The 26,885-nt window shown below is 47.1% G+C and overlaps 1 protein-coding gene across 1 annotated transcript in view; it reads left to right on the top strand.

The window, feature by feature from the left end:
- Positions 1–19,456: 19,456 nt before the first annotated feature.
- The window catches only part of NOS2 (nitric oxide synthase 2), a 38,138-nt gene continuing 30,709 nt past the window's right edge, over positions 19,457–26,885 (top strand). Inside the window, exons 1-3 of the mRNA XM_014789782.2 lie at positions 19,457–19,818; positions 20,035–20,212; positions 21,371–21,537. Coding sequence (XP_014645268.1) covers positions 21,428–21,537 — 110 coding nt within the window. The 5' untranslated portion in view covers positions 19,457–19,818; positions 20,035–20,212; positions 21,371–21,427. The remainder of the gene's footprint in view (positions 19,819–20,034; positions 20,213–21,370; positions 21,538–26,885) is intronic.

The raw sequence follows: 26,885 nt of genomic DNA on the forward strand, positions 1-26,885 counted from the left end.
AAGAAAACAAATGACAAACTAAAAAAATGAGCAAAGACCTTGAACAGACACTTCACCAAGAAGATATACAGGTAGCAAATAAATGCATGAAAAGATAGTCAACATCATTAGTCAATAGTGGAATGCAAAATCACAATGAGATACCACTATACAGCTATTAGAATGGCTAAGCAAACAAACAAAAACCTGACAATACCAAGCGCTGGTTCATATATGGAGCAACCAGAACTCTCCTATGTGGTCGGCAGAAATCTGATATAGTACAGCCATTCTGGAAAACAGTTTTGAAATTTCTCATACACTTATCACATGACCCAACAATCCCACTTGTAGCTTTTAACCTAGAGAAATGAAACTTACGTTCACACAAAAATCTGTACACAAATGTTTATAGCAGCTCTCCTTATAATTGTCAAAAACTGGAAACCACCCAAATGTCTTTCAGTGGGTGAATAGTTAAACTGTGGTTCATCCATACAGTGGTTACTCTTTGTGCGTGTGTGTGTGTGTGTGTGTGTGTGTGTGAAGAAGATCAGCCCTGACCTAACATCTATGCCAATCCTCTTCTTTTTGCTGAGGAAGACTGGCCCTGGGCTAACATCTGTGCCCATCTTCCTCCACTTTATGTGGGACGCCGCCACAGCATGGCCTGACAAGCAGTGTGTCAGTGCGCACCTGGGATCCGAGCCCAGGCCGCCAGCAGCGGAGCACGCGCACTTAGCCGCTTCGCCATGGGGCCGGCCCCCGTGTAGCGGATTACTCTTTAGCAACAAAACAAAACAAACTATTGATACCCAACAACATGGATGATTCTCAGAGGCATTATGCTGGGTGAAAGAAATCAAAATGTTACACACTATATGATTCCATTTATGTGACAGTTTAGGAAAGGTGAAACTATAGGGTTGGAGAACATATCACTGGTTAGGGTTGGTGGTAGGGTGTGACCACCAAGGGGCGGAATGAGAGAGATTTTGGGGTTGATGGAACTGTTCTGTATCCTGAGTGTGGTGGTTACAGGAATCCATACAAGTGTTAAAACTCAGACCTATACACCAAAAGGAAAAAAAGTCAATGCTATGTAAAAAACAAAACAGAGCCAGCCCTGGTGGCCTAGTGGTTAAAGTTCGGTGCTCTCTGCTTTGGCAGCCCAGGTTCGGTTCCCCGTCGCGGAACCACACTACTCATCTGTCAGTAGCCATGCCGTGGAAGCAGCTCACATAGAAGAACTAGAAGGACTTACAACTAGAATATACAACTATGCAGTGGAGCTTTGGGGAGGACAGAAAAAGAGTAAGATTGGCAACAGATGTTAGTTCAGGGCGAATCTTTCCCAGCAAAAAAACAAAAAAGGACTCTGTTCAGAAATTATCTGCCCTGGAATCCTGCCCTATCCTCCTGACACTTGGATTCATCCCTCTGACTTACAATAGGACAAGCATATTTGCAGATCTAGTGTGTGGTAAATGGAGTGGGAGCTGAGAAGCTCACTGAAAGTTTCAACGGGTCGGGTGGTAAATGCCGTGTAATTTTGTGCAAGTTTGACTCCAACTTCACGGTGAGAAAACTCGAGTCTCCATATTCCACGTAGGGCAGATTACTGCACCAAGCCATCATAAAACTGGCCATTTGCTCAAGTCACTATAAGGCTGTCAACGACGGATTGTCTTTTCAACAGGAATTTCAGTAAAGCTCTCTGCTTCCTCAGAGCCCCAGTAAATGCAGTATCAGGGTATAGGATAAACCCCGACAGATTTTTTTCTTTTCTGTAATGCAAGTGCCTGACTTAGACTTTGCTAAGGCATCCACTTCAAACAGGCATCCTCTTCAAAGATGGCCATCTGGAATAAACACATTTCCAGCCACATGACTAGATAGAGAGCCAGGCCACCTCCCCCAACTGGGGCTCCTTTGGTTTAGACACCTTGGTTGATTTCAATCACTGACCATTTGGGCCACTCGTTTTTCTCTTCCTGCACTTTAAATGCCCACTCTTATGTTTTAAATTCACCAGTAAGGAGTGATCCCATGAAACCTTGGGCCTCCACCCTTGACCCCAATAAAAGCAAAACCCCAGGCCCATGCTCTCTCTCTCTCTACCTATGACCTCACCGTATGGCCCCAGGTGTGCCGTGTAATTTCCAGGTCCGGTAAGTAATAAATCTTTATTTTTTCCAAGTTTCCTGACGGTTATTGCTGAAGGGCATCTTCCAATCATAATAAGAACCACAAGGGCTAGTCCAGCCACAACATTGGTTATTGATAGGCTGAGACCAACACATAACAATTGGTGTAGTCAGCAGGATTGCATGATTGCCCTCACGATTAACCAAGGGGAACGCCCTTTACCTGCAACTTGCTTACTAACCATCTAACTCAGGTGGGTAACACCATCTGGGAAAGGAGCACCACTTGCTGGGGGCCTGTTGCACTGCCATGTGCTTTTGCGTATTGCCTCTGTTGTGTATTGCCTGTGGTATCCAACCCAAAAGGTCTCAGCTGCCATACTAATCCAACAGTCTCCCCAGAACAATGTGATCAAGGCCACATGGTCTAATGGATTGATTAGACTGCTTATTATAAAAGCCTTGATTGACTATTAATGTACATGAGGGTCCTCCATGCCTTGAAGCCAAGGAGAGCTAAGGAGGGTGGATTGGATCTCAAGCCTATTGTCACTGTCCAAAGAGAGGCTCTGAGCTAAAGGCATGAGGAAAAGAATCCTGTAGGTGAGGAGGACGGGAGACCTCCACCTGCGACCACTGAGTCAGTGGGTTGTGTCTGGGCTACATGTCCCAGAAGAGTGAAATAGCCCTGCAACTGGAAACCAATGGCACCACCAGAAGGAAAATACAACAGAGGCCTACAGTCTCTGTGTCATCACTTCCCTCATTACTGTTGTTCTTTGTCCCCTGACTCAATAGAATATTGTGGGTCCAACCCCTGGCATGATGTTGCTAAAAACTTGGTGGACAAATATAAATGTCCTGAACATCTGGTGCCAGCACCTTCTAAGAACCCTAAGGAGGCACACTAGCTCCTTGATAAATGCAAAACCCAATGGATGCTTCCTGGGTGTTGTCCAATGCTATGCATACCTACATGCCAAGACTCTGGTATTATGCTCCAGAGGTCTAGGGGCTTTTCCCAAAGACCCTGTGCATATCACGCCAGTGGAGGCAGACCCTAATCCCAGAGAGGTCTCTTAGGACACCCTGGAAAGGAAAGTGGCCACCTACAAAGAGAACTCATAGTGCTGTCATCCAAAATTTTCTAGTAACAACACATAAGATTAAGGTAACAGGAGAAAAAGGAGAAGTAGAAACTGAGATAAAAACTATACCTTAACTGAAATTCAAACCTTTCTGAACAATTTTATGCAGCAGGAAGGTGAGAGGAGAACTCATTGGCTATTGTGAATTTCCTTGTTTGTTTGGAACAGTCTTTGAACTGTTACTCATGGCTGCCAAAATGTATCAACTGGCCAGTATCTCTAAAGACCCTAAAATCCATAAGTTCCTTAAAGATCCATTTGAACTACGTACTCGTTTCCTCTGAGATACCAAGGATCTTAAGCCTCATCTGCTTTCCTCTGAATGGGGCAGAACCAAGAAACATCCCTCATGAGGCAGTCCTGCCACCAAGGGAAAAGCTGACAGGGTTATCAAGGCCTCTAGCAAGGAGGAAGTGGGAAATGAGAAGGCAAAATTCCCTAGAGCCACCGATATTCATACAAGGGCCCTCCTTCTCTTCACTTGGATATTTATTACCTGGCACTGTGCCCACCCTTCCATCACAGTGGTTACTTCTAAGGCTCACAGTAAATGGAAAACATTAAGATGAGGCCCATCTCCTGCTGCTCAAAATTGGCATGGTCTGATGGGTTTATCTTTCCATGACAATAGTGACTCAAGTGACCCCCTCTTCATTTCCAACTCTGAAGAGGCCCCATTTGACTCTGAGTCCAGAGAATTATTTTTACAGGGCGCTCCCCCTGATTCCAGTATGGTACTACTACATTTTATTGGGACTGCCAAAACCATTCAAAAGGCACTGAGCTCCTGGGAGAAAACTTACATTCTTCTCTGTCCCTTGAAGGTATAAATCTTACCATATCTTTGAAATATAAATGCTCCACGAGGTAACTAAAACTCTGCCCACAATCTCCTGAGACTGAAGGGAAAAAAGGGGGTGCGGGAGGCTTTTCAAAATACAAATTCCTATAAAAGCTCTCTTGCCCAAAATCTAGTCCCTAGTCTCCTTAAGATTATTTGTCAAGGAAAAATACAAATCTTAAAAGTCTTCTCCACAAATATTAGTAAAAAGCTTTCGCCATTGGAGTGGGTAACCTTAACTTGTTCTGTCTGCCAGACAAAATTTGAATTCAAATGTAATTTATAAACTAGTGAGTTTTATACTGTTGTACCTGACTCATGGCTAAAATTTTGGGATGGAAGCTATAGAGTCTCTGTTTGTTCTGTCTGTGTGTTTCTGTATGTCTATGGATGTGTGTTATGTATATGTGATTTTTTTTCTCTCTCTCTACCTTTGGATGATATTGCCAAAATTAATTTGTAAAATAGTTCTATTTAATTGGCTTTAAAAAAGCACTTATGAATTAACTATTCCTAAAACTCAGAAATATAGCAACTAACCCGAATGTTTTTCAAATTCACATGATCTGACATAATCTTCAGTAAATAAAAGCTAGTTTAAGTTTGTTGGTTTAATTAAAATATGCATGTCTTCAGAGTTATCAACATTAGATATAATGCAGACAGGCAACTTTTATTCTACCTGGGTTTACTATCCAAACAAGCTCATGTTATCTCTGTTCCAAAACTTGTCAGCAAGAAAAATGGCTTGGGTTGATGGCTGACTTTGTCTAATGTCTCATGAAGCTTTCATGAGTAGTCTAAACATAATTGTTAAGAACAAGTGATTTAAATAGATGTAAGTGGAATAAGAATTTAGGTAAACTTTTCAGTAAGAATTTTGTATTATGGTTTGTCTACTTAAAAACAGTTTCTCAAATCTCTTTGGTAACTTGCAACTTTAGAGTTTTGCGAAGTTAAATTAAATGATGGGAAATTCACTGACTATCTAGATCATTTCCAAATGAGATAAAATAGTGAAACATTAATTGCTAAACAAGTCTACCTACTTTTGACCTCTTATTACAGAAGAATTAAAGATATTTGGGTCTCTTAGTAAACATGTCTTGTGCCATGTTAAAAAATTTTGCTATGAGAAAATGTATGTTTCTAGAAATTATGAAATGTATTCATAAATTTGCCAATCTAAAGAATGCTGGTGTAACAGACAGTTGCTTACTTCTTAGTTTTCACTAGAAATTAAGATTTCTAAGGGTTAAGAATTATAATTAATATATGTAACTAAAACTACTAAAAATAATAAGGGAAAGATCTCTGTATGCAAGGAAAGTAGGATGTGTTTTCGGGTAAGAAAGGTATGAGATATGGAAATGCATTTACTTAAAGGAAAAAGAAAGTAAATTTGTCCTAAAGTAAAGCTGGTTATTTCAGAATGGGAAAGAGGAAAATAAAGGACAAAATGGTATAGAAAGTTGGGAGGAGAGAGAGAGAAAGAGAGAATTTTACTATGTATGGTCAAGTTGGCTAAAATTGGATTGCTATTATAGGGGTTTTTAAAATAATCTTTAATATCAATAGTATGCTTATGTAATTTTTTTCATCTGATAGAAGTATAAAGTTTTCTTGGAGTATTCATCTGCTCCTGATAAGAGATTGTGAAAGGTTTTTCTTTACTTATAAGTAACCTGGCTAGAAAGCAAAGATTTTGTGTTTTATCAAAGTAATTTGCAGGGCTTCATATTGTTTTAATTGGGTTTTTGATTACTTAAGAAAACTGAGTTTTCTCAATATTCAAAGAGCTAAATATTGCTCACAACTATGTAACCTTCTATATTTTCCTTTAAAAGTTTTTGTCACTTTGGTTAAGTAGATAACTATTGTTTCATAATGATTTGTGAACCAAATTTCCTTGTCAATTGCATATAATGAACGCTCATTAGATCTTTAACCATGGCTATTTTTAAGTCTTTTGTCATTTACAGTTATTGTTTCATTCTGATGCTTTTGCAAAAGTGCTTCATCTTCAGGGAGAGTCATGGAAAGGGCTCTAAGAAGTATGGGTTTCTGATAACTTTCAGATTATACCACTGAACTGGGTAAGAATTTACAGGACACTGATGGAAAAACTGATGGCTTCCTAAAACTGCTAATCAAAGATCAAAATCAAGAATTAATTACATAGGACAGAATGAACTGATGAGGATGATTATAATTTTTATGAGTTTTTGCTTGAAACATTGCTGGATCTTTAATCATTTGTTTTCCAGATTTAAGGAAACTTTTTTTATCTTAAGCTAGCTATGACTTAGAGCAATTTGGAAAAGTATATCTTTGTGAATAAAAATGAAACAATTACTTTTTCTTGCTACGTGATCTTTCCAGAATTTGGAAACTCTCAGTGAGTATTCTTTTCATGAAAATATAGCTATTTGCGTAAGTTCAATAAGAATCTGTTCTTGTAACAGGACACATTGGAACATTGGTTTTATTACCAAGGCTTTAACTGTAATGTCATATTTGAGAGAGACATACATAGACTTAGATATGACCAGACAGCTTTAAGGAACTAGGATTGATGTTATGAAACCAATAAAACCCCTTGGAAAAATCAGCCTGGTACCTTGCTTACAGAGTTCCCAGCAACCTTACCAGGTGAGTAAGGAAAGGCACTTCGTGGCAGGCCCAGGCACCTCAGCATATTTTGGGAGACCTCAAAAAGAGACGAAATCCCCCAAATCTACAGGTATTTCAAGCGAAGTGTGATGACAAGTCCTTGACTTGTCTTCTTAGCCTCCAGAGGCTTTTAAAAGTTCAGTCTGAGATTCTTTATGAAAAGTTCCAGCAAAGTAGACTTAAAAGAGTCTATACAGGGCCAGCCCCCGTGGCTTAGTAGTTAAGTTCCACGTGCTCTGATTTGGCAGCCCAGGTTTGGTTACCAGGTGTGGACCTACACCACTCATCATCGGCCATGATGTGGCAGCAGCTCACATACAAAAAGAGAAGATTGGCAACAGATGTTAGCTCAGGGTGACTCTTCCTCAGCAAAAAAAAAAAAAAAAAAAAAGAATCTATGCAGTCAATCACTGTTCTTGCTGTGCCTATGTAAATAACCAATCCAAGTTTTATGAGACTATATTTTACACACAAGTTAGTTTTATTCTGATTATCTCTGATAGAAATGGGGATGATTGTAGAGAGAAAAAAATTATGTTTCAGTAATACACCTTTGTGGATATCAGATTCTAGTCCTGTTAATTGTCTTTAAGATTTTGTTTTCTACCTGTAAACTGGAGTGGATACTAAATTCTTCTTGTTTCCTCCAAAATCTGGCTACAACCCTCCAAACTAATGTTTCCAATTTTTTTCCCACCCTTCTGACTTGGAATAATTGAGAACTAAAACTGCCCTTTTCCCAAAGCCATGCAAGCTAAAGTGGGAGAGCTTGATATGACCTTCAGAGAAATCACCACAATGGCTCATTTATGGACAATGTTCATATCTGTTGCTCTATAGGCCACTCATGTGCCCTCACTCATCTGAAGATGCTTCGAGCCTGACAGCTAGAAATCTTCTCAACTGGCTGCCTTCAGAACTCAGAAACTGCGATTATAATCTACCCCAATCATTAACCTTTGTTTGTCCTTTTGTTTCCATAGAAATGCCTCTTAACAAATAACCTAGAGCAATACTTGCACCATGTAGGCCTAACTTGAGGAACCCACTTGCATCACCACCTGCCGAAATGAGATACAATTTTTTAACTGAACTGACCTATTTTTAGGACTAAATGACTAGTTCAATGAGATATGGAGCAATCTACCAACTCAGGACAAGGTTCAAACCTACTTCTACCAGATGGCCCAAGATGTTAAAATATTTCACAATATTACCCAAATCCTTGAACAGATTCCCAGGGCCAGCCCCCAAGATCATTGACCTATTTTCATGGCTAGACCCTTTCAAGTTTGGGACAATGGCTGTGGACTGGATTTCAAACTATTGCCTGTATTATTATTATTATAGGATTTGTTACTATAATCCTATTCAGATGTGTACTTTCTGGGTTACAACGTGCCCTATCCCTGACTTTTAGTACATCAGCTACCCAGGCAGTTAGTGTCCTTACCATGACTCTGATGCCTGGGCATCACACCGTGGATTGCAGTGTAAGCCCTGAGAGTTGTTTTGTTTTCTTTTCTGTAATGCAAGTGCCTGACTTAAACGTTGCCAAGGCATCCACTTCAAGCAGGCATCCTCTTCAAAGATGGCGATCTGGAATAAACACATTTCCAGACACAGGACTAGACAGAGAGCCAGGCCACCTCCCCCCACTGAGGCTCCTTTATTTTAGAGACCTTGGTTGATTTCAATAACTCACCATTGGGCCATTCATTTTTTTTTCTTCCCGTGTTTTAAATTCCCACTCTTAAGTTTTAAATTCATCAATGAAGAGTGAGCCCACAAAACCTTAGGCCGCTACCCTCGACCTCATAAAAGGAGAACCCTAGGCCCATGCTCTCTCTCTCTCTACCCAAGACCTTTCTGTGTGGTCCCAGGTGTGCTGTGTAATTTCCAAGTCCTATAATTAGTAAACCTTTATTTTTTCAAAGTTCCCTGATAGATTTTGCTGAGGGGCATCTTGCAGTCATAATAAGAACCACAAGGGCTGGTCCAACCACAACATTGGTCATTCATAAGCTGAGACTGGCACACAACACAGGGTACTTTCCAGGATCAACCTCTCCTTCCTCAATCCCAGTAAGACTTTCACTTTCATTTTTACCACAAAATAGGAGATTTCCTCAATAAAGCAATAGTACCCATGTTAGGTTCTGTTAAGGAGCTGCAAAAGTACAAGCCTCTCACTCAGGTCCCTTCAGGGAATGAGAGTTATTGGAGAATGCTCTGGGCAATAAGGAAGCTGGAGGCTGGATGACATGACCCAGAGTCACACAGTCTGGGGAGAGTTTGGGACCCCGAATGCAGTTCAGTCCAAGCCTGGGTCTTCCTCACACTGTCTGGCTGGGCTGTCCTGCTCCTCCTGCAGCATCTGCCCTCCACTCCCCGACTTCAGGGTGCCTGCTTTCTCATGGCTTCTTCTGCCCCTGGCTCCCGCCCTCCACCTTCTCTCTGGGGGTCTTTGGGACGTCTAACCTATTAGCAACCACTGCTCCTCTCTCCGTCTTCAGTTCAAACCCTCGGAGGCAGAGGGCCCAGCAGGCCACCTGCTCTGACACCCAGGAAACCTGTCAGAAATGGCTGGGCTGGAGTAGATGTTGTGGTGCTTCTAGAAGGAATCTTTCCAGATAGGAGTTAAGTATTAATGACAAAACAATTAGTATGGAATTACAGACAGAACAAGGGCCTGTGACAAAGTTGCAATCACAAAGCTACCTATGTTTCTGTGCATTTTCTCCACCTCTCCCAACCCACTGCATGCTTCAGTTTTCCCTTCTGGTAAAACTGAGAGCATATATTCTCCCCCAACACACACCTTTCCCTTCTTCATCAGGGTCCATTAGATTATCTGGCAACTTAAACAGCAGCCCTGTGAGATGCACGTCACCACTGTCCCCATGTTACATGGAACCAGGGAACCAGCTCACCAGGAGTCACTCAGATGAGCTCAGAATCCCTGAAGCGGGCCTGGCTCTAAAGGCACTCCTGGCCTTTCTAAGTGGTAGTGACAACCTCTGCCCAGGTTGCCATAAACCAGGCGCTCAACTCTGAGCACTCCCCAGAGGGCAGGTAGAACCATGAGCAAGAAGCCATCGATACCACCAGCCCAGTCACTTCAGCAATTTATTTTAATCCTTTCCTCTTTCTCTCCTGACCTTTAAACTGCCCCAAACAACAGATTACTTAGGTGACATAGAACCTACCCAACAGAGCGCTCTCCTTATACGGTCCGGGACAGTAAATACGGATCATTGTTCTTATGACACCCCACTCCTGTGCCCGGAGCAGATGCGGCTACTTTCTCCTACTGAGCCCCTTAAAATACAGAACCTTAATGTCCTTCTCACTGCGAGGCTCTGAGTAACCATCACTTATCTATTAAGGGTGGCACGACAGATAAAACCCATTTGCCGTCCTTGCTCTTGGAATCTGGAGAGCCCTTCTGTGAGGTTGGCCCGCGGACCTGCAGTTGAGTTCAAACCAGCACCACTCAGATGCCCTGCCCCCCACCCCCCCGCCACCCTCCAGGGACCTGAGTAGGAGGCTCAGGGATCCAGACGGCAGGAGTGGTGCTTGAGGACACCAATGGCTGGGAGGAAATTCCCCTCTGAGGCCTGTGATAATCCTCCCCGGATTGTCTGTGACCTCCACCCACTCAGTGGCCAGCTGCTTGCCCCTGCTGCAGTTTTCTGCCATATATGAACCTCTTGCCTGTCTTTCTCCCTTTCCCCCACCCTTTCCACCTCGTGTCTCTTCTCAAGCTCTTTTCTGGTAGTTAATTAGTCAAGTGACATTTATGCACATATTGGACGGACTTCTGAGAAAACAGACTGGAGAAAGGAACACCTACTAAAAGCTGCGCCCGGCAATTTATGTACTTTCCCTCATCTGACAGTCGTCCCACAGGCTGGGGTTTGTTATTCCCATTTCACAGAAGCGGAAACTGAGGCCCAGAGGGGTTACAGGCCTTGCCCCATCCAGAAAGGGGCTCTGTTGAGAGCCTCTCCATGCGCCTAGGGGTGTCCAGGCCACCTGCACGCTTTTGAGGCACCCAAGACTGAGGCAGACTGGGTGTCTGAGCCACTGCCGAGGGCAGGCTGCAGAGTGCTACATCTCCACTCGGTGCAGGCCCCCAGCAAGTGGGGAGCAGTCTCTCCCACCAAAATCAGGGCTCAGAGCTCAGGGACTGGCATCCCCTTCTACATGTCCATCCATCCGTTCATTGGCTACTTACCCATTCATTCATCAAGAGTCCATTGACCGCTGCACACCCACTAGGAAGTTATAATAGAAAAGATAGGCAATAACAAGTGTTGGAGAGGATGTGGAGAAATTGGAACACTCATACACTACTAGTGGGAGTCTAAAATGGAGCAGCCACTTTGGAAAATAGTCTGGCAGTTCCTCAAATGATTAAACATAAATTTACTCTATAACCCAGCAATTCCACTCTTATGTATATACTCAAGGGAATTGGAAATATCTGTTCACACAAAAACCTGTACTCAAATGTTCATAGCAGCATTTTTCATAACATCCAAACAGCAGAAACAGCCCAAATGTCCATCAACAATTGGATAAACAACAAATGAATAAACAAAATGTGGTATATCCATACAATGGAATATTATTTGGTCAGAAAAAGGAATTAAGTACTGATATATGCTATAACATAGATGAACCTTGAAAATATTATGCTAAGTGAAATAAGCCAGACACAAAAAGCCACACATTGCATGATTTCATTTATATGAAGTGTCCAGAATTGGCAAATCCATAGATACAAAAGACAGCCTAGTGGTTGCCTGGGGCTGGGAGGAGGAGGAAATGGGCAGTGACTGCTAGTGGGTGTGGGGTTTCTTTTGGGTGTGATGGAAATGTTCTGGAATTAGATAGCAGTGATGATTGCACAATCTTGTGAATATACTAAAAACCACTGAATTATATACTTTAAAAGGGTGAATTTTATGGTATGTGAATTATATCTTAATTTAAAAATTTTTATTGAGCACCTACTGTGTACCATGCATGGTGCTGGTGCTACAGAGATCTGTGAGACATGGGCTTGGCCTTGGGGAAATTGTGTCTAGTAAAGGAGACAGATAAGTGAGCCAACAATTAAAACAGTGGGATCAGTGTTGAGCTGGAGGGAAACCCCAGGGAGCTTGGAGATGGAGGGTCAGGTGAACCTTCTAGAGATGACAATACCATGAAGTGGAGCAGACTCTGAAGGGGAGTAGAGTTAGGCAGGGAAAGAGGGGGGGCAGGGAACTGTGTGGAAGGGTATTCTGGACAGAGAGAACAGTGCGTGCAAAGGCGTGGCTGCCTGGGAGCTCCTGGAGAAGGGGGAGAGTCCTGAGGTGGGGGCCAGGATGAGGCAGGAGAGATGCAGGTGTCTGATGCTCAAGCCCAATTCCCTCCTACATAACGCAGGTGCCTCTCTCACAGGCTCAGCAGCCATGGGCGGGAGGAAACAAAGCATTTCATCTAGTTGGGGACTGTCAACCTCCTCTGAGAACACTCCTCCAGGTTCCGATTGACATAGATAGACACAAACTGCGTGGTCCCCACCCCCCACCCCGACCACAGTCCTACATGGAAAATACAGAGACAGGCAAAGAAGTAAAAAACGATCCCTCATTTCCACTACTCTTAATATTTTAGTATTTTTTTATCACAGTTTTTTTTTTCCCTATGCCTTTATTTTACACGGTGGGGAATCATTTTGCACTATAAGCTGATGTTTTTCTATTGGTATCATAAACATTATTCCTTGTCATAAAAACTTCTTAACATACTTCATTTCTTTGACTATGTAATGGTCCACCATAAAGCTGGACCCTAAAGCTGGACCAGCATCCCTTTCTTGAATGATGATCACTTAGGTTGTTTGTGACTCTCATATGCAACGATGCTCTGAACATCTTTGTGCACTAAGTGGCCGGAGTCTGGAGTCGGAGGTGCCAGTTATTGCTGATTCTGCTTTTTGGTGGGCACTCTGCTTGGGAAGGGGACTCTCCTGAGAGCACCAGAGACAAGACACACATGAGGTGGGGAGACTCAGAAAGCCCAGGTATCAGAGCTGGAAAGGCTCCAGAGAACCTTAATTGAGAAAATAGAGGGCTCACATGGCCCAACCAAAGATGCACAGATATCTAGGGAAGGATCCAAGAGGGTGTGAAGGCATTTAGAACTTCTTGCACCACATCCAACATCCTCAGAGGCTGAAGTTGGGAAGAAAGTGACCAAACACTTCTCTTCCTCCTCGGTTTACCTAACCCTAACCCTCCTGTCACAGTACAGCCTGCGCTCTGCCCACATCCCTGGTTCCAGTGCAGCCTGTGAATTCCAGGTGCCCGCATCTACGTCTCCGGGCCTGAGGGCTTTTCCAGAACCACGGAAGGCCACTCTGCCCACAGCAGGCCCTGGGGAGTTAAATCCTACTGGGAACAGCCTCAATCAGTGATGCTATGGAATTGCTGGACAAACAGCCAGCGGCCTTTCCCCTCAGGTGGAACCACTCTGAGGCCTGAGTTCTACCCTACTTCCTAAGTTCTCTGTAGGGTTGAACTCCAGTGGCCCATTGTGGTAGCTGGCCAATTAGCGCACCCTTGTTGGCTGCCTGCCTTCCTCCATGCCTCTGCTGACGTCACCTGAATGTCCCAAATACACTACAGTTGGCACTCCATATCTGCGGGTACCACATCCACAGATGGAAAGTCCTACGATGGTTGCATCTGCACCGAACATGTACAGACTTTTTTCCCTCGTCATTACTCCCTAAACAATAGAGTATAACAACTATTTATAACGACTAATTGCTATAGCATTTACATTGTGTCAGTTATTATAGGCACTCTAGAGATGATTTAAAGTATACAGGAGGATGTTCGTAGATTATATGCAAATACTATGCCATTTTATATAAGGAACTTGAGCATCTTTGAATTTTGGTATCTGCAGGGGGTCTTGGAACCAATCCCTCACGGATACGGATGCCTGACTGTACTTGCACCTGAATTTTTGACCCTTGTGCTGCCACACCTCAGCATTGCGTGGATGCTACTCTATATATCAATCCTCAACCTAGGAAGCAGCATGGAAGGGCAGAGACGGGAAGATGTTCTGGGAAGTGCTGATGAGAAATCAGGTCCTTACAGAAATTTCCTGGTTGCAACGCCCTGGTCAGGTCCTCACTCACCATGCTGGCCCTGCCGGTAAAGTGGCAGGCCTGCACCAGCTAGCGTGAGTCACACTCCGGGGACTCAGCAAGCAAGGCCATCCATTTCCTAGTCCACCCTGGGTCCGTCCACCCCAGGTGACCACCGGGGCATTTCCAGCAAAAATCCCTCTGCTTCTGTCATCTCCAAGTCACTCTAGGTGATACAAACCAGGGGAGACCCTAGCCGCTGCAATTTGTGTGACTCATGCCCTCCAGTGGTCAGTCAACAAATGACATGGGGCTCAGGGGCTGGGGGCCTGTCTGAGACCTAAGGCCTTGGGGTGTCAGAACTGGGAGGATCCTCAGAAAGCCTCTTCCCAAGGCGTTCCTTTGATAGGTGAGAGGAGGGAAGCCTAGTCAGGACGTTTGACTTGCCACAGGTCACACACAGGCACAAATACAGAGAAAGAGCCAAATTCGAACGCCCTCTAGTACACTTTCCTTGTAGTTGCTTGAGTCCTACCTCCATAATTTTTGTCACATCTGCATGCCACCTCTATTATTATTTGCTTAAATATTTTTCATTAAATAGATTCCTTTTTAATTTAAATATATTTCTAAAATAAATTTTTATCATTTTCCACAAGTGGAAAACCAGTAAATTGCCACAGATAGTAACCACATCAATAAATACCTCAACTATGAAAATAAAAAAATGTTATTCCAGGTACCATCCCAAATTCCCTCTGGATTGCCTTACGCACATTGACCACACTTTGGGAAACCCATCATTTGACCGAAAAGAGGCCCGAGTTCACCCAGATATGGACCTTGCCTGCAGCATCATCAGTAAGGACATCTACTGAGCGCCTACAGTGCGCAGAGTACTGAGGTTATACGGTGGGGGGAGACCGGACATATAACAGCCACGTCACCATCCACAGGGGGGTGATACCAGAAGCCTGGGAAAGGAGGAGAAGGGCCTAGATGAGTACGAGGAAGTTTGGGGCCCTGCTGGACTGAAGAAGGGGTGAGCCAAGATGAATTGTTGTGAGACTCGAGGATGAGATACTCTTGGCCTCAGTTTCCCCATTTGCTAGGAAGGGAACTACTAGTATCTATTGAGTGCCTGGCACTTTAAGGAGAGGATCTCACTTTATCCTCAGGAAAAGCCTGCAAAGAAGCTCTGACTCATCTGTTTTTGCAGTTAGAGAAACTGAGGTAGGGGAGGCGTTTGAGGGAGTTGGCCCAGTTCACCGGGCTGAGCCGGGGTTGGACACAGTCCAGTCTGATCTCACGACCCTCTCTGTGCAGGGTGGTGGAGGTAGGCCCGCTGGCTGCAGGCCTTGCAGAAACGTCATCATGTGGCAATCAGCCGTCACAGAGCTTGCCTGCGGCGGTCTGGCTGCCTGGCCCAGCTGAGCTGGGGGGCTGCTCTGAAATCCTCCTGGCCACCCCGAGGGCAGGGACACGATCTCCACGCCAGCCCTGCGGCTCACCATGACAACCACACGTTGACGATGCCTTGCTGCTTTCTTTACTCCTCCTGGGGCACCAGGCGCCGGGGGTGCTGAGCCGGAGCTTCCTGGACCAGAGCGGGAAGTCCCTGTGTCCAGGGAGATACGGCATCCCCGCCGTGGAGAGCGGACGCTAACGCCCTCATTTAGAAGCTATGGAGGTTGAGGCTTTTCCTTGGCCAGAGAGGCCCTCCTCTCTCTCCTCACCCATCTAAGCCCTTCTGTCCTTTAAGCTCCCCTCTCGCCTAAAGGGTTTCAGCCTCCTTGAGCACCCTCCTCCCCCCGCCCTGAACGTCTGGTGCCCTTGGCATCTGAGAAGCCCAGCCAAGAGCTTCATAGAGCACTGGAGTCAGCACAGAGCCCCTCCATGGACACCTAGCCGGCTTCGGAGCTGGGAGGACACAGGTCTGCATTTCTGGCTGTCCAGTGTTGATCCGTGGGTCCTTGAGCCACTGGGCCACCTCTCTGAGCCTCAGTGCCCCACCTGTCAAATGGGAACAATGACACTTTCATTGCAGGGTTGGCACGAGTTTGGGTCAAGTGCCTCGTACGTAGTAAGTGCACAGATCCTCCATGCAATCAATATTTGAGCGCCTACTGTATACCCAAGAATACAGCAATAAGTGTGACAGACAGTGCCCTGTCCTCACAGAGCTTAGGGTACAGTGAAGGGTGGCCCTCCTTCCCCTATTGTTATGCATATGCTGGGAGTGAGGAGGACAAGGGCTGTGTCTTTGGGATCACCGCTTTGCCCACCATCGTGCTGAGTCTTGCCTAACAGAAACCCCATAAACACATGCATAGGAAGAACCCGCCTTGGGAGTCTGACAGTTCTAGGTTCAAATCTCAGCTCTGCCCCTTACTCCCTGGGTGACTCAGGCAAGTCACTTTCCCTCTCTGAACTGTAGATTCCTCCTCTGTAAATTAGAAATAACAGTAGCTCCCTCAAAGAGCTGGTGAGAGGATTCTGTGGGGACTTCTGTGAAGCAGGGGCACGCGGCAGGGACTCCTCTCCTCCTTCCTGGGGGCCCCGTGCCAGCCTTGTGTTGTGCAGAGCTGGCACCATTCTGAATGCGAGAACATTCAACCCCAGGAAATCCTCAGCTCTTAGCTTGGCCTCAGTTTCCCACCCTCTTCCTGCTACTTCTTGGCCTTGCCCCCGGGGTGTGGGCACACGCAGCGAAATGGGCATGTGCACAGGGGCATGCCAAGTGGGGAGTCGTCTGGAACCCAGCAAGGACCCTGGTCTCAGACCCGGGCCAAGCCTCAGCTCTGCCCCTTATGAGCTGAGCGACATTGGGTTGGTTGCCCAACCTTTCTGTGTCCCCATTTCCTTACTTGTGAAATTGGCATAATAATAGTACCTTCACGGAGGGCTGCTGGAGGATTGGTTGAGAGGATGAAAGGGAAGCTCAGGCCCGGCTGTAGTTAGGGAGCAAGGGCTCGATCCGTGGTAGCTGTCATTATTCTTATCATGGAGAATTATTATTCCCGGAGGGTGGGGCAGGAAAAGACTCCAAGAGAGGCAGTGGGGTGTGGCGCAGGAGCCTCGCTCCTGGGTCTGTGTCCTGGCTCTACCCCGCAAGGGGTCGCAGGTTGGGGGTGGAGGTAGGGAGGGGGACTCCAGCCTACAAGCTGGAACTCCAGGGTTTTAGCCTCTCCACTGCCTGCCTGTGTGATCTCGGACAAGTCATTTGACTTCACTGAGCCTCATTTTCCCCCTCTATAAAATGGGGCTGGTCAGAACACCCACCTCACAGGCTGTTGTGTGATAAACACACAACACAACAATTAAACAGTTGACAATTTAATCACCTCTCTTAGTAAGTGTTCTCTCTGATCATTGTTCTTGTGGAAAGAGCTTCCAGGATGCAAAGTCCCGAGGGCCTCCTGGGGCTGAACCATCTCCACAATCCAGCGTAGGGACAGATCCACTTTATCTGATGGAAAATCAGTCCCAGAAACTCGAGGCTGAGAAATTCCAGTGCTGGTTGCTATTTGTGTGGCGCCCGGGACGACGTGCCAGTGATGAAGGGAGGGGGGCATTTCTCCACAGCAGCCTCGGAACCTCCATCCCCACCCCCTGGGGGCCCACCTGGACCCAGCCTGCCCTGCAAGGTACATTTTGATTTCTCCACGGCAGCGTTCACCTGCTGCATCCGTCATCAGAAGAGGCCCAGGAATGCAGCCTGTTGGGTGAGCAGGGCCAAGGGTGAGGCAGCCACACAGGCTCAGAGAGCCACAGGACATGCAGAGAGGGAGATCCAAGACAGCCTCCAGGATGGGGGTCAGTGCTGGACCCTGCAGACTAGAGCTCTGGGGTGGACAGCGGGCCCACTGTTTGTCCCCATTCAGAGACTGCCTGCTGTGTGACCATGGTGAATCTCTTAACCTCTCTGTGTGTCACAATACTTACTGCTGTTTTTACTCCCCTCCTTACTGTTCGCCAGGTAAGAGAGTATTGGATAGTGGTGATGGTTACACACGACTCTGTGAATAGACTAAAAACTGCTGAAGTGTACACTTTAAAATAGTCAAAATGGTGAATTTTATGTTATGTAAGTTTTATCCCAACTGAAAAAAAAATAAATGAATGTAATGTTACAGAGAGAAAGAGAATTGGGAATTTAAAAGCAAATGTTTGTGGCGGAGTGCCAACCCATCTGAGGACAGGTACTATGGAAGGCAGGTCATGTCATCTGCTTGTTTTTTGTGAAAAAGTAAATTATTATTCTCTGACCGACAGCAGGGACCAAAAATTCTTACTTGGCTGCCTTTTTGCTCCATAACTCAAAGCGTTTTCATGTGTCTCATTTACTCACTTTGTCTTGCCCACCATTTGTCAGGTGAAAATTTGGGCTAACAACAAGATAACGAGGACATGGAGATACTCCCCAGGGCCTGCATTTGGGAGCGGTCCTCTTCATTGTGGGTGGGAGCATCTAAGAGAGCCAGGGCACCAGCCTCAAGGAAGAGCAGTGCACACACATCCTCGGATTTCACTGCCCAGGCATCCAAAGCCCAACATGTTTGACAAATCAAATAACTGAATAATTGTATTTTCTGAAGCAAAACCAACCAGGTGTTCTGATGCCAATAGATGGGATTCTAGGGGATTCCATGAATGCCAAGTAATAGTATCCCCCTCGTAGGGTTGTTGGAGGAGTTAAAGGAATTAAGACATGTGTTTGCTGCAGGTATAGCCAGAATATGTGGAAGCAGTTACAGGGAATAGAAGTTAGGGTGAGGCAAACTCCTAATCATCCCTCAAAACCCTGCCCTGGTGTCCTCTCCCCTGAACCTTCCCTGAGCAATGCAGATTCAGCTACTTCAGCCATGCCCTCCCTCCATCACTGCAGGTATCACCCTGTACTGTAATTATCCATTCTTTTCTCTGAGCTTTGCACTCCCTGAGCCCTGGGACTCTGCATCCTTCCTTAAGCAGTATTGATTTCCCTGAACTGAACTGGCTCAAGCCTGAAAGAAGGATGGCTTTGATATGTTGAAATTCATTGCAGTCTACCCTTATTTTTCCTTCCTTCCTTCCTTCCTTCCTTCCTTCCTTCATTCATTCATTCACTCAACAAATGTCTTTGAGCTCCTATTTTGTCTTTTTTGTGACTCAGTTTGTCTATATTAGACAAATTCAATCCATTATAATGCTGCATTTAATTTGGGAAAAAGAGGAAGAAAAGGAACGGATGGTGACAGCGATGTGTTAGGACGGTGAGACCAGGAGTGGTTTTTCTCCCTCCATTTGTGACCCCTCCCTAACGGAGTTGTTATTTTCCTTCCATAACGGAACAATTCATACCATACAAGAATACTGTATTTGAAGAACTAAAATAAACAGAATTATAAGAAATTATAATTTTCCATATCAGAAGTTATAATTTCTGTTATAAGAAAGGAATTTTTTCCCTGTAGAAAATTCTACCTGCCGTTCTACCATAGCTTACTTAGAGCTGAAGGGTGGGACGTTGGTGACACCAAATCTGAGCGGTCTCTCTGTGCCAGTGGCTTTCCTTCCCTTCCAAAAACCTCAAGCTGAATATTTCAGGGGCCTGTTTGGAATGCTGGCATCACCCAGCATCACTGGCCTTTTGTAACCTGGGCATTTTCCGGTGTGTTCCATACTGTCAATATTCCACAGCTTCCTGGACTCCTGCCACAAACTAGAAAACTGAGAGGCTGGACAGGAATTAACCAGAGAGCTCCCCACTGAGGAAAAAAAAAAAAAAATCCCCCAGATGCTGAAAGGGTGGCCGTGTGGCTCCGTGATGACTCTTTTATCTGACCCACCACCCTGCTGATGAGCTGCCCTTGGCCCCAGGACCAGGAAGAGGTGAGTTTACTGGGGATGCACTGCCCGGAGTGATGTAACAGCAGGATCAAGTCACCCACAGGCCAGGCGTCCCAGTCATAAATTAGCTAACTGTACACCCAGCCGGGACACTCCCTTTGGAAACAAAAAAGAGACCTTTATGCAAAAACGGCTCCCTGCATAGCATGGGGTGTGTATAAATACTTCTGAGCTGCCAGTGTGATCATAACTTTGCAGTGAGTTGAAGACGGAGGCTCTCCGGCCCCAGAGAACTCAGTGTCGCTGGTTTGAAACCTCTCAGCCGCCCTTGGCGAGGGGACCAGGCAGTTATAGGCTGTCCTGCAGTTCTCAAGGAGCGGGTCTACCCCCAGTTTGCCTGTCCACACCCTGCAGAGGCAGTGCAGCCAGCTGCGAGGTGAGTTATCTTCATTTCTGGGGAAGCTGCTGTTTTGAGAGGGTTTTGCTTCTTCCTGTTTGGGAAGGCTCAGAAAATTGTGAGAATTTTCCACCTAGAAATAAACTGGGAGAATGTCTAAGACACACCAACTTGAGCCTTGGCCATTTGAACAGCACATCTTGTTCAGATATTTTTTTCTGCAAAATTTGCTGTGATTGTTACATTTCAGTGAAAAACTTTCTGGAAAATTCAGACTGGAGAGTGGGGAGTAATCTGCTAAGAATTTTTTTTTAATATAGATTATCCTGTCCAGTTCTTATAACATGCAACTCTCCCCTCCCAAACAAATTCTGTTAAGATGGATATTATTAAGCCCATTTTATGGATGAAGAAATGAGTGTCAGTTGAATAACTGGATCCAGGTCATGTATCCAGCAGAGCCAGGATTTGAACCTAGATCCAGGGGCTCTGAGATTCTTATAAGGGCCCCATCACCAACCACCCTGTCTCCCAGTGCAAAGGGTTTTCCCGTTGAGGAGGTGGGCTGGGGGCAAGCCCAGACTAGACACAGGCCTCCACTTAGCTCTCGTTTTTTGCCTTCTTTAAAAAAGATGATCTCAAATCTTGAGTGGAGTGCCCCGTCCCCTCCTGAATAATAAAAAAGGAACAGGTGGGAGCGTCGACAATAATTGCAAAATCTTAAAAGAAAAGCAGCTATAACGAGTGCTTTCTACAATGACAGGCATAAAATGACAGTCGCTAATAAGAGCTGCTGGAAGCGGTCTTGCAGGGCCAGACCGACTCACCCACGTTTCAGTGGCCAGCGGGCTCCTCCCTACCCCGCCTCGGGTCAGCAGTGAAGCCTGCCCGGGTCACGTGGGCCATCAGGTTCCATTAAGGAGGCTCGCAGGGCATGCGCTTTGTTCTTGTGGAGCTATGGCTCCAGGCTTTCCCTTTAGATTGTTATGTGGCTGTGTAGAATTAAAGTCTGTGTCCACAGGATCCCCAAATCCAAACCCAAAATAGGAACAGAGGTTGCAAAGCATCGATGAAGTGGCTGTTCAAGACCTATGTTAACTTTTGTACTGATTCTTTAGTAAACTAACCGTATTGAGAAGGCCCATCTCTGTAAACTCTTCCTCAACCTTCCGTCGTTATCTCCTTCTCCTTCCTCAGGTGAAGAATCTCTGAGTTTAAATCCAGAGAAGTGACCTGCTTTGCAAAGCCACAGAGATGGCCTGTCCCTGGAAGTTTCTGTTCAAGGCCAGATCCAACCAGTATGACTTGACTGAGGAAACAGACCTCAACAACAATGTGTGGAAAACCATCCAGGCTCCCTCCAGGTAAGCTTTGCCTTGCTGCCACCTCCTGCTGCTATCCTCTCGGCTTCCATCCCTCACTCTGAGTCGCCAGCTCAGACCTCTTCTCTCTGCTCCTGGCTTCTCACTGGAGGTCTGATCTCGCCAGTTGCTTCTGGGATGTCCCTGTTGGAATCTGATGCAGCCCCTGTTTATTGGGCACCTCACTGCACCTGACACTACGTGAAGAAGGAAGGGACAGGGCCCCGTCCTGGCCCTCAAGGAGCTTGGAATCTCTGGGGGAAGAATATGGGAAGGCAATATGCAATACCTGACTTGAGAAGGGGAGGCAGTAGAGCCCAGCGGTTAGAACTGGGAGGCTTCCTGGCTGACGTCCATTCTGATTCGCCAGTGAGAATGCCTCACCAGTAATAACCACGAGATGAGATCTGTTTGAATGTCAACCTGCTGAAGAATACCAGGATGTTAGACAAACCGTGTCCACGCCCTGTGCTGTGCTGCTCTGGCTGGCCCCGGGCTGTCTCTCACTGGCTGTGTGATCTAGAGCCAGTTAACCTCTCTGAGCCTCAGGTGTTCTCATCTGCAGTATGCGGACACCAATGGGAACCACCTCATAGCATGCTGAGAGTGAAATGAGAGCGTGCATGTTAAGCACTTAGCCGTGTGCCCATACAGAGCAGGTGCCAATACACATTCAGGTTTATTATTTATACCACTCTGTGCCAGGGCGATACAGGGCACTTCACACGCCTTGCCTCTTAACCAGCCTCCACGGCGGCTCTGTGAAGTGTGAGTTATTGTCTCATTCAACAGATGAGGAAATAGAAGCTCTAAGAGGAAAGCGACTTCCCCTGTCACACGCTGGATAATTACAGAGTTGGAATTTGAACCCCTCACTTGTAGGAGAAGCAAGCTTGAGGCAGAAGTGGGAGAACTAGTCAGCTAACCAACCAGTCTGCGGACAGGCTTCTAGAGCATGCTAGGAGAGTTTGTAGCCTTGGAGAGGAGGATGAGGCTTGCTCAGGCAGAAGGACAGGTCCATCTGCAATAACATGAAACCACAAATCGAACTAAAGCCCCAGTCCACTCAGGGCCACCTCACAGCGCGACAGCCCCAGAGGAGCCTCTCCCGGGGACCACAGTGGGCAGGGCGTTCCCTGGAGGTGGCAGCAGAGGTGGCAGTAAAGCAGCAGGGTGAAGAGCGTGGGCTTGGGGATGAGCAGGTGGCTTTGCCATTTAATAGCCCTGTGGCCTTTGGCAAGTGCCCTAGCCTCTGAGCCTCAGTTTCCCCATCTGTAAGAAGGAGGTAGTAATGCCTAATGAATTTTCACATGTAAACAACTTGGCACCGTGCCTGGCAGAGAGCAAGTGCCCAATAAACGGCATCTGTGGCGGGCGTCGTCACTGTTGTTGCTGCCGGCAGCTAGGTCAAGGTCGAGCAGTGTTAGACAGTCCCTCTAAGGGCTTCACTTAGAAGAGTGGGTAGAATGTGGGGAGGGGAAGAGAAGTGGTGAAGACACTTCAGGAAGGGGGATGGTGGGCAAAGACTCAGAGACAGAAGCAAGCATGGCTGAGCTTGGGTCTGGGGTGGGGTGGGGGCCTTGGGTGGGGGGCTGGGATAGCAGAGGCAAGGCGAGAGCGCGGAGGGCTTGAATGCAGAGTAGGGGATTTGGGCTTGCTCTGCTTGGTATCAGGGAGCCATTGTAGATCCTTGAGCAAGACAGGCCAGGTAGGGTGTGAGGGTTGAACTGGAGGAGAGAACGTTTAAAACCAGACAGTCTGGGCTGTGGTGACTGAGGCGGCCCAGAGACCAAGAGATGAGAATGCAGGGTTGGACAGCCTCTGATGTCCTCCTGGTGCTTCAGATGCAAATGCTGCAGGCTGACAGTGGCTTCACAGCTCCTCCCAGGATCTTGGGAGGGCTTGAACCCCAGGAATCTGCTTTGACTCTTCTCGGTCACCAAGTCACAAATCCCTTCCTTCTCTTCACCTCACTGCTGCAGCCCCTGCCAGCTGGCCTCCCCACCTGCAGTCCCCAACACTGGCTCTGACCTCTTGCTCCAACTTGACTCCCAGCAAGTCATGCTCCTGCTCTAGAGTCTGCAGTAGCTCCCCACTGCCTGTCACCACACTGAGGCTTGACTGCAGAGTTCTTCTACATGATCACCCTTTCTGGACAGAGTCCGGCCTACCTGCACAGCCCAGTCTTCCTCAGTTTCCCCAGTGCCGTACAGAGCACATTCCTCCTTCGACCCATCCAGGTGCAATCCATCCCCTATCTTTCAGCATCATCCTGATCCCCTCCTCCCCTGGCCCCTACAGTGTGGCCTACAGCCTTTATCCTTGAATCCCACACCCTTTAACGGCATGGACAGTTATTCCTGACTTGTGTTTTTGGACTATTCCGGAGACCTGAGCTCAGACCCCAGGTGGGGCCCTGAGCTGTAGGTTGACCTAAGGCAAACCAGCTAACTTGACCCATCTTTTTAAGCTGGAGGGAGCTGGTGGAAGTGCTCAAATCAGATCTTAGAGGTGGTGGAGAGAAAATATCACACATTAATCCATTTAACCCTCCTAACAGTCCACGAGGAAGGAACTTTTGTTATCCTCCTACTGTAGCGATGAGGACACTGAAGGCTAGAAAGTTAAAGTAATTTTTCAGACCTCACAGTTGGCAAATGACAGAGCTGGAGTCAAATCTGGCAGCCTGGCTCACAGCCGCTACACTGGGTTGCCACACTTGCCTTCCTGGGCATGTTCCAGTCCGTTAACAATTATTGCAGAGGGCTCCTCACCTGGCACTGGGCTGGGTGTCAATGTCAATGAAGTCCTTCTGTTTATTAATGAAGTAAATTGAGCCACTTATTAATTGTGTACACAGCAGCTAAAAATAACAGATAACGTTTATAAAGTCCTCATTACTGTGTCAGTTGCGAGACAGAAACTATTGTTATCCTTATTTTACAAGGGTGAATGACTTACTCAATGTCAATATCCGGAAAGGGGTAGAGCTGAGGTTTGAACCAAAGCCAAACTCACAACCTCTCCCCTATACGGGCTCTCCTTGAGGGCCCACTCTGCGCTGGGCTGGGAGGGACAGAGGAAAGAGCCCCAGTTCCTGCCATGGGGGGGCGGGGGGGAGGAAACGATGCCTTCCTCTCCATGCACTCAGGAGTACACGGAGAATGCGATGTTAAAGGGCTCTATAAATTGGGGTGGTGGGGTGGGACAGAGAGGTAGACACGAGGTTACAGGCCATGTGGGTGCATTAGCATCTCTTCTGGGGATACTGTGGGGGTGCCTGGCCTGGCTTAGTGTGGGGAGGAGTGGGGTGGGAGAAAGCTTTCAGGAGGAGGTAGGCCCAGCTGGGCGGCAACCTACAGTTAGGGGGGTGGGGCGGGGGAGGATGTTACTGGAGGAGGAAGCAGCAGTACAAAGGGGATTTTATCCTGAAAGTAGTGGGAGCCAATTAATATATTTTGATTTTAAAAAGTAATTTTCAAATCCAGTCAGGTGTAACAAGACCAAGAACCTATTATATGTGACTAATGATTTTATATGTTATGTAAACAAATGATTAGGGAGTGAACATAGTGTGTGTGGATGTGCGTGTGTGTGTTTTAGAGACAAAAGCAAATCTTAGATGAAGATATGTGGATTTTGGAACAAAGTCGAGCTGGGTTGCAGTTGGCTCGGGATAAATATATACCCTCCTCATTCCACTGTAATTTGAGTTTGGGAATAAATATGCTGGAATATGTCCAGGAGGGCTCCCGTAGTCTGAGGTCGAGGGCTGCTGCCCTGTCCCTAGGAGTTATCCTGCTCCCCGTGTCCGGAGCAATGTACAGATGGAACAAAGCCGTCAGGCTCTGTGCCTTCGTAGCAAGGACCAGAAGCCTGGAAGGGACCTGAGGGGGCTCCTGGTCCAGTTGCACCACTCTGTCTCTCCCACTAAAAGTCACCCCCAGCCCTGCACTTTCTTTGGCTTCCTTCCTGGAATCACACTGAACATGCAGAAAAGAAATAGCATTCCCTGGGGCAGCCAGTAAGGTGAGAGAGCTTGGGCCGTGGACCTGGGGCTGCTGTTTGGCCTTGAGCAAGATCTTTAACCTCTCTGGGTCCCCGGCTTCCTTCTCCATAAAGTTGGGATAACAATATAGAATTGCCTTCTTAAGTGGATTTAGTAAAGGGTGGATGAAATAACAGACAGGAAAGTTTGCTTTGTAAACTATAAAGCACCGTCCATTATTGTTATGATCATTATTGTTATTTCACGGGGAATAACAAACACCAGGCCGGGTGTACTTGCTCCGCAGTCTTAGCCCAGAGAAAGTCCAGTGGCATACAAAAGGCAGACTTCCCTGTGGACCATTGGGTGTGGGGGTCCCGGGACGATCGGAGGAAAGCGCATGCAGGGGGCAAGGCGCGCCCGGGCGGGACCAGGTGGCCGCCTGCGGAGCCAGCACTCTGGCCCTTGGCCGGGTGCGGGATGAAGCCGAATCCGGTCCACTTCTCCGGCTCGCTCCGCCCCGGGGCGGGGGCTGCGGGGTCGGGCGGCGATAAAGCGGCCGGCTCGGCGCGCGGAGCGGGGCGCCCCCGGAGCAGCGCCCGCGCCGGGACCATGCGCGAGGGGCTGAGCGCGGCGTGCGAGGCCGCCCGGCCCCGACTCTGCCGGCTCCTCCGCAGGATCCTCCGGCCACAGACCACCTGCGGCCGCCGCCGAGCCAGGTACTCCCGCGGGCCGGGGTCCGCCCTGGGTGGGAGGCGCGAGGCTCCGCGCTGGGACCGGGCTCGAACTGCGCGCGGCGCTCACTCTCTCTGAGCCGCGGTTTTCCGTGAAAACATGAGGGTTGGAATATTCGCTCTGTAGGATTCCGATGAGAGCTTAAATATTTTCCTCGTTCAGAATGCATAAGAGGTTGCAATTCAATAGCCACAAAGACCCAGAGAAGCCCCACATGCTCCCATGAGAGGCATCTATGCAGGCTGGAGTAGGAATTGTGGATGTTTCAGCACTTGGGAGCTTTCTAGATTTTTCAGCACCGGGTCTGCTACACCCTTTAGGACAGATATGCTTAAGAAAGCAAAGAGATTCTTGTTTTACAAATAAGATCCATTTCCCAGAGTGCCTCCTCGCCCCTCACCCTTGGTGTATGGAGAGGTGGGCCCTTGTAGAGGAGTGGTGGCCGCAGGGAGATGGGGCCCCAGACGAGCCACAGACCGCAGCTCTGACCTCAGTCTCCTGGGTCACTCAGGGCTTGCGGATAGTTGTGGGTCCAAGCAAGCGGCACACTCCAGCACTCCTGTTGATGACAGGTCCTTCAAGGTCCTCCATTCCCAGGAAGGACCAAGCACAGCTGTGGGTTTAGCCA

This window comes from Ceratotherium simum, chromosome 16 (genome assembly GCF_057802395.1).
Source record: "Ceratotherium simum simum isolate JZ-2026a chromosome 16, ASM5780239v1, whole genome shotgun sequence".
Taxonomy (NCBI): domain Eukaryota; kingdom Metazoa; phylum Chordata; class Mammalia; order Perissodactyla; family Rhinocerotidae; genus Ceratotherium; species Ceratotherium simum.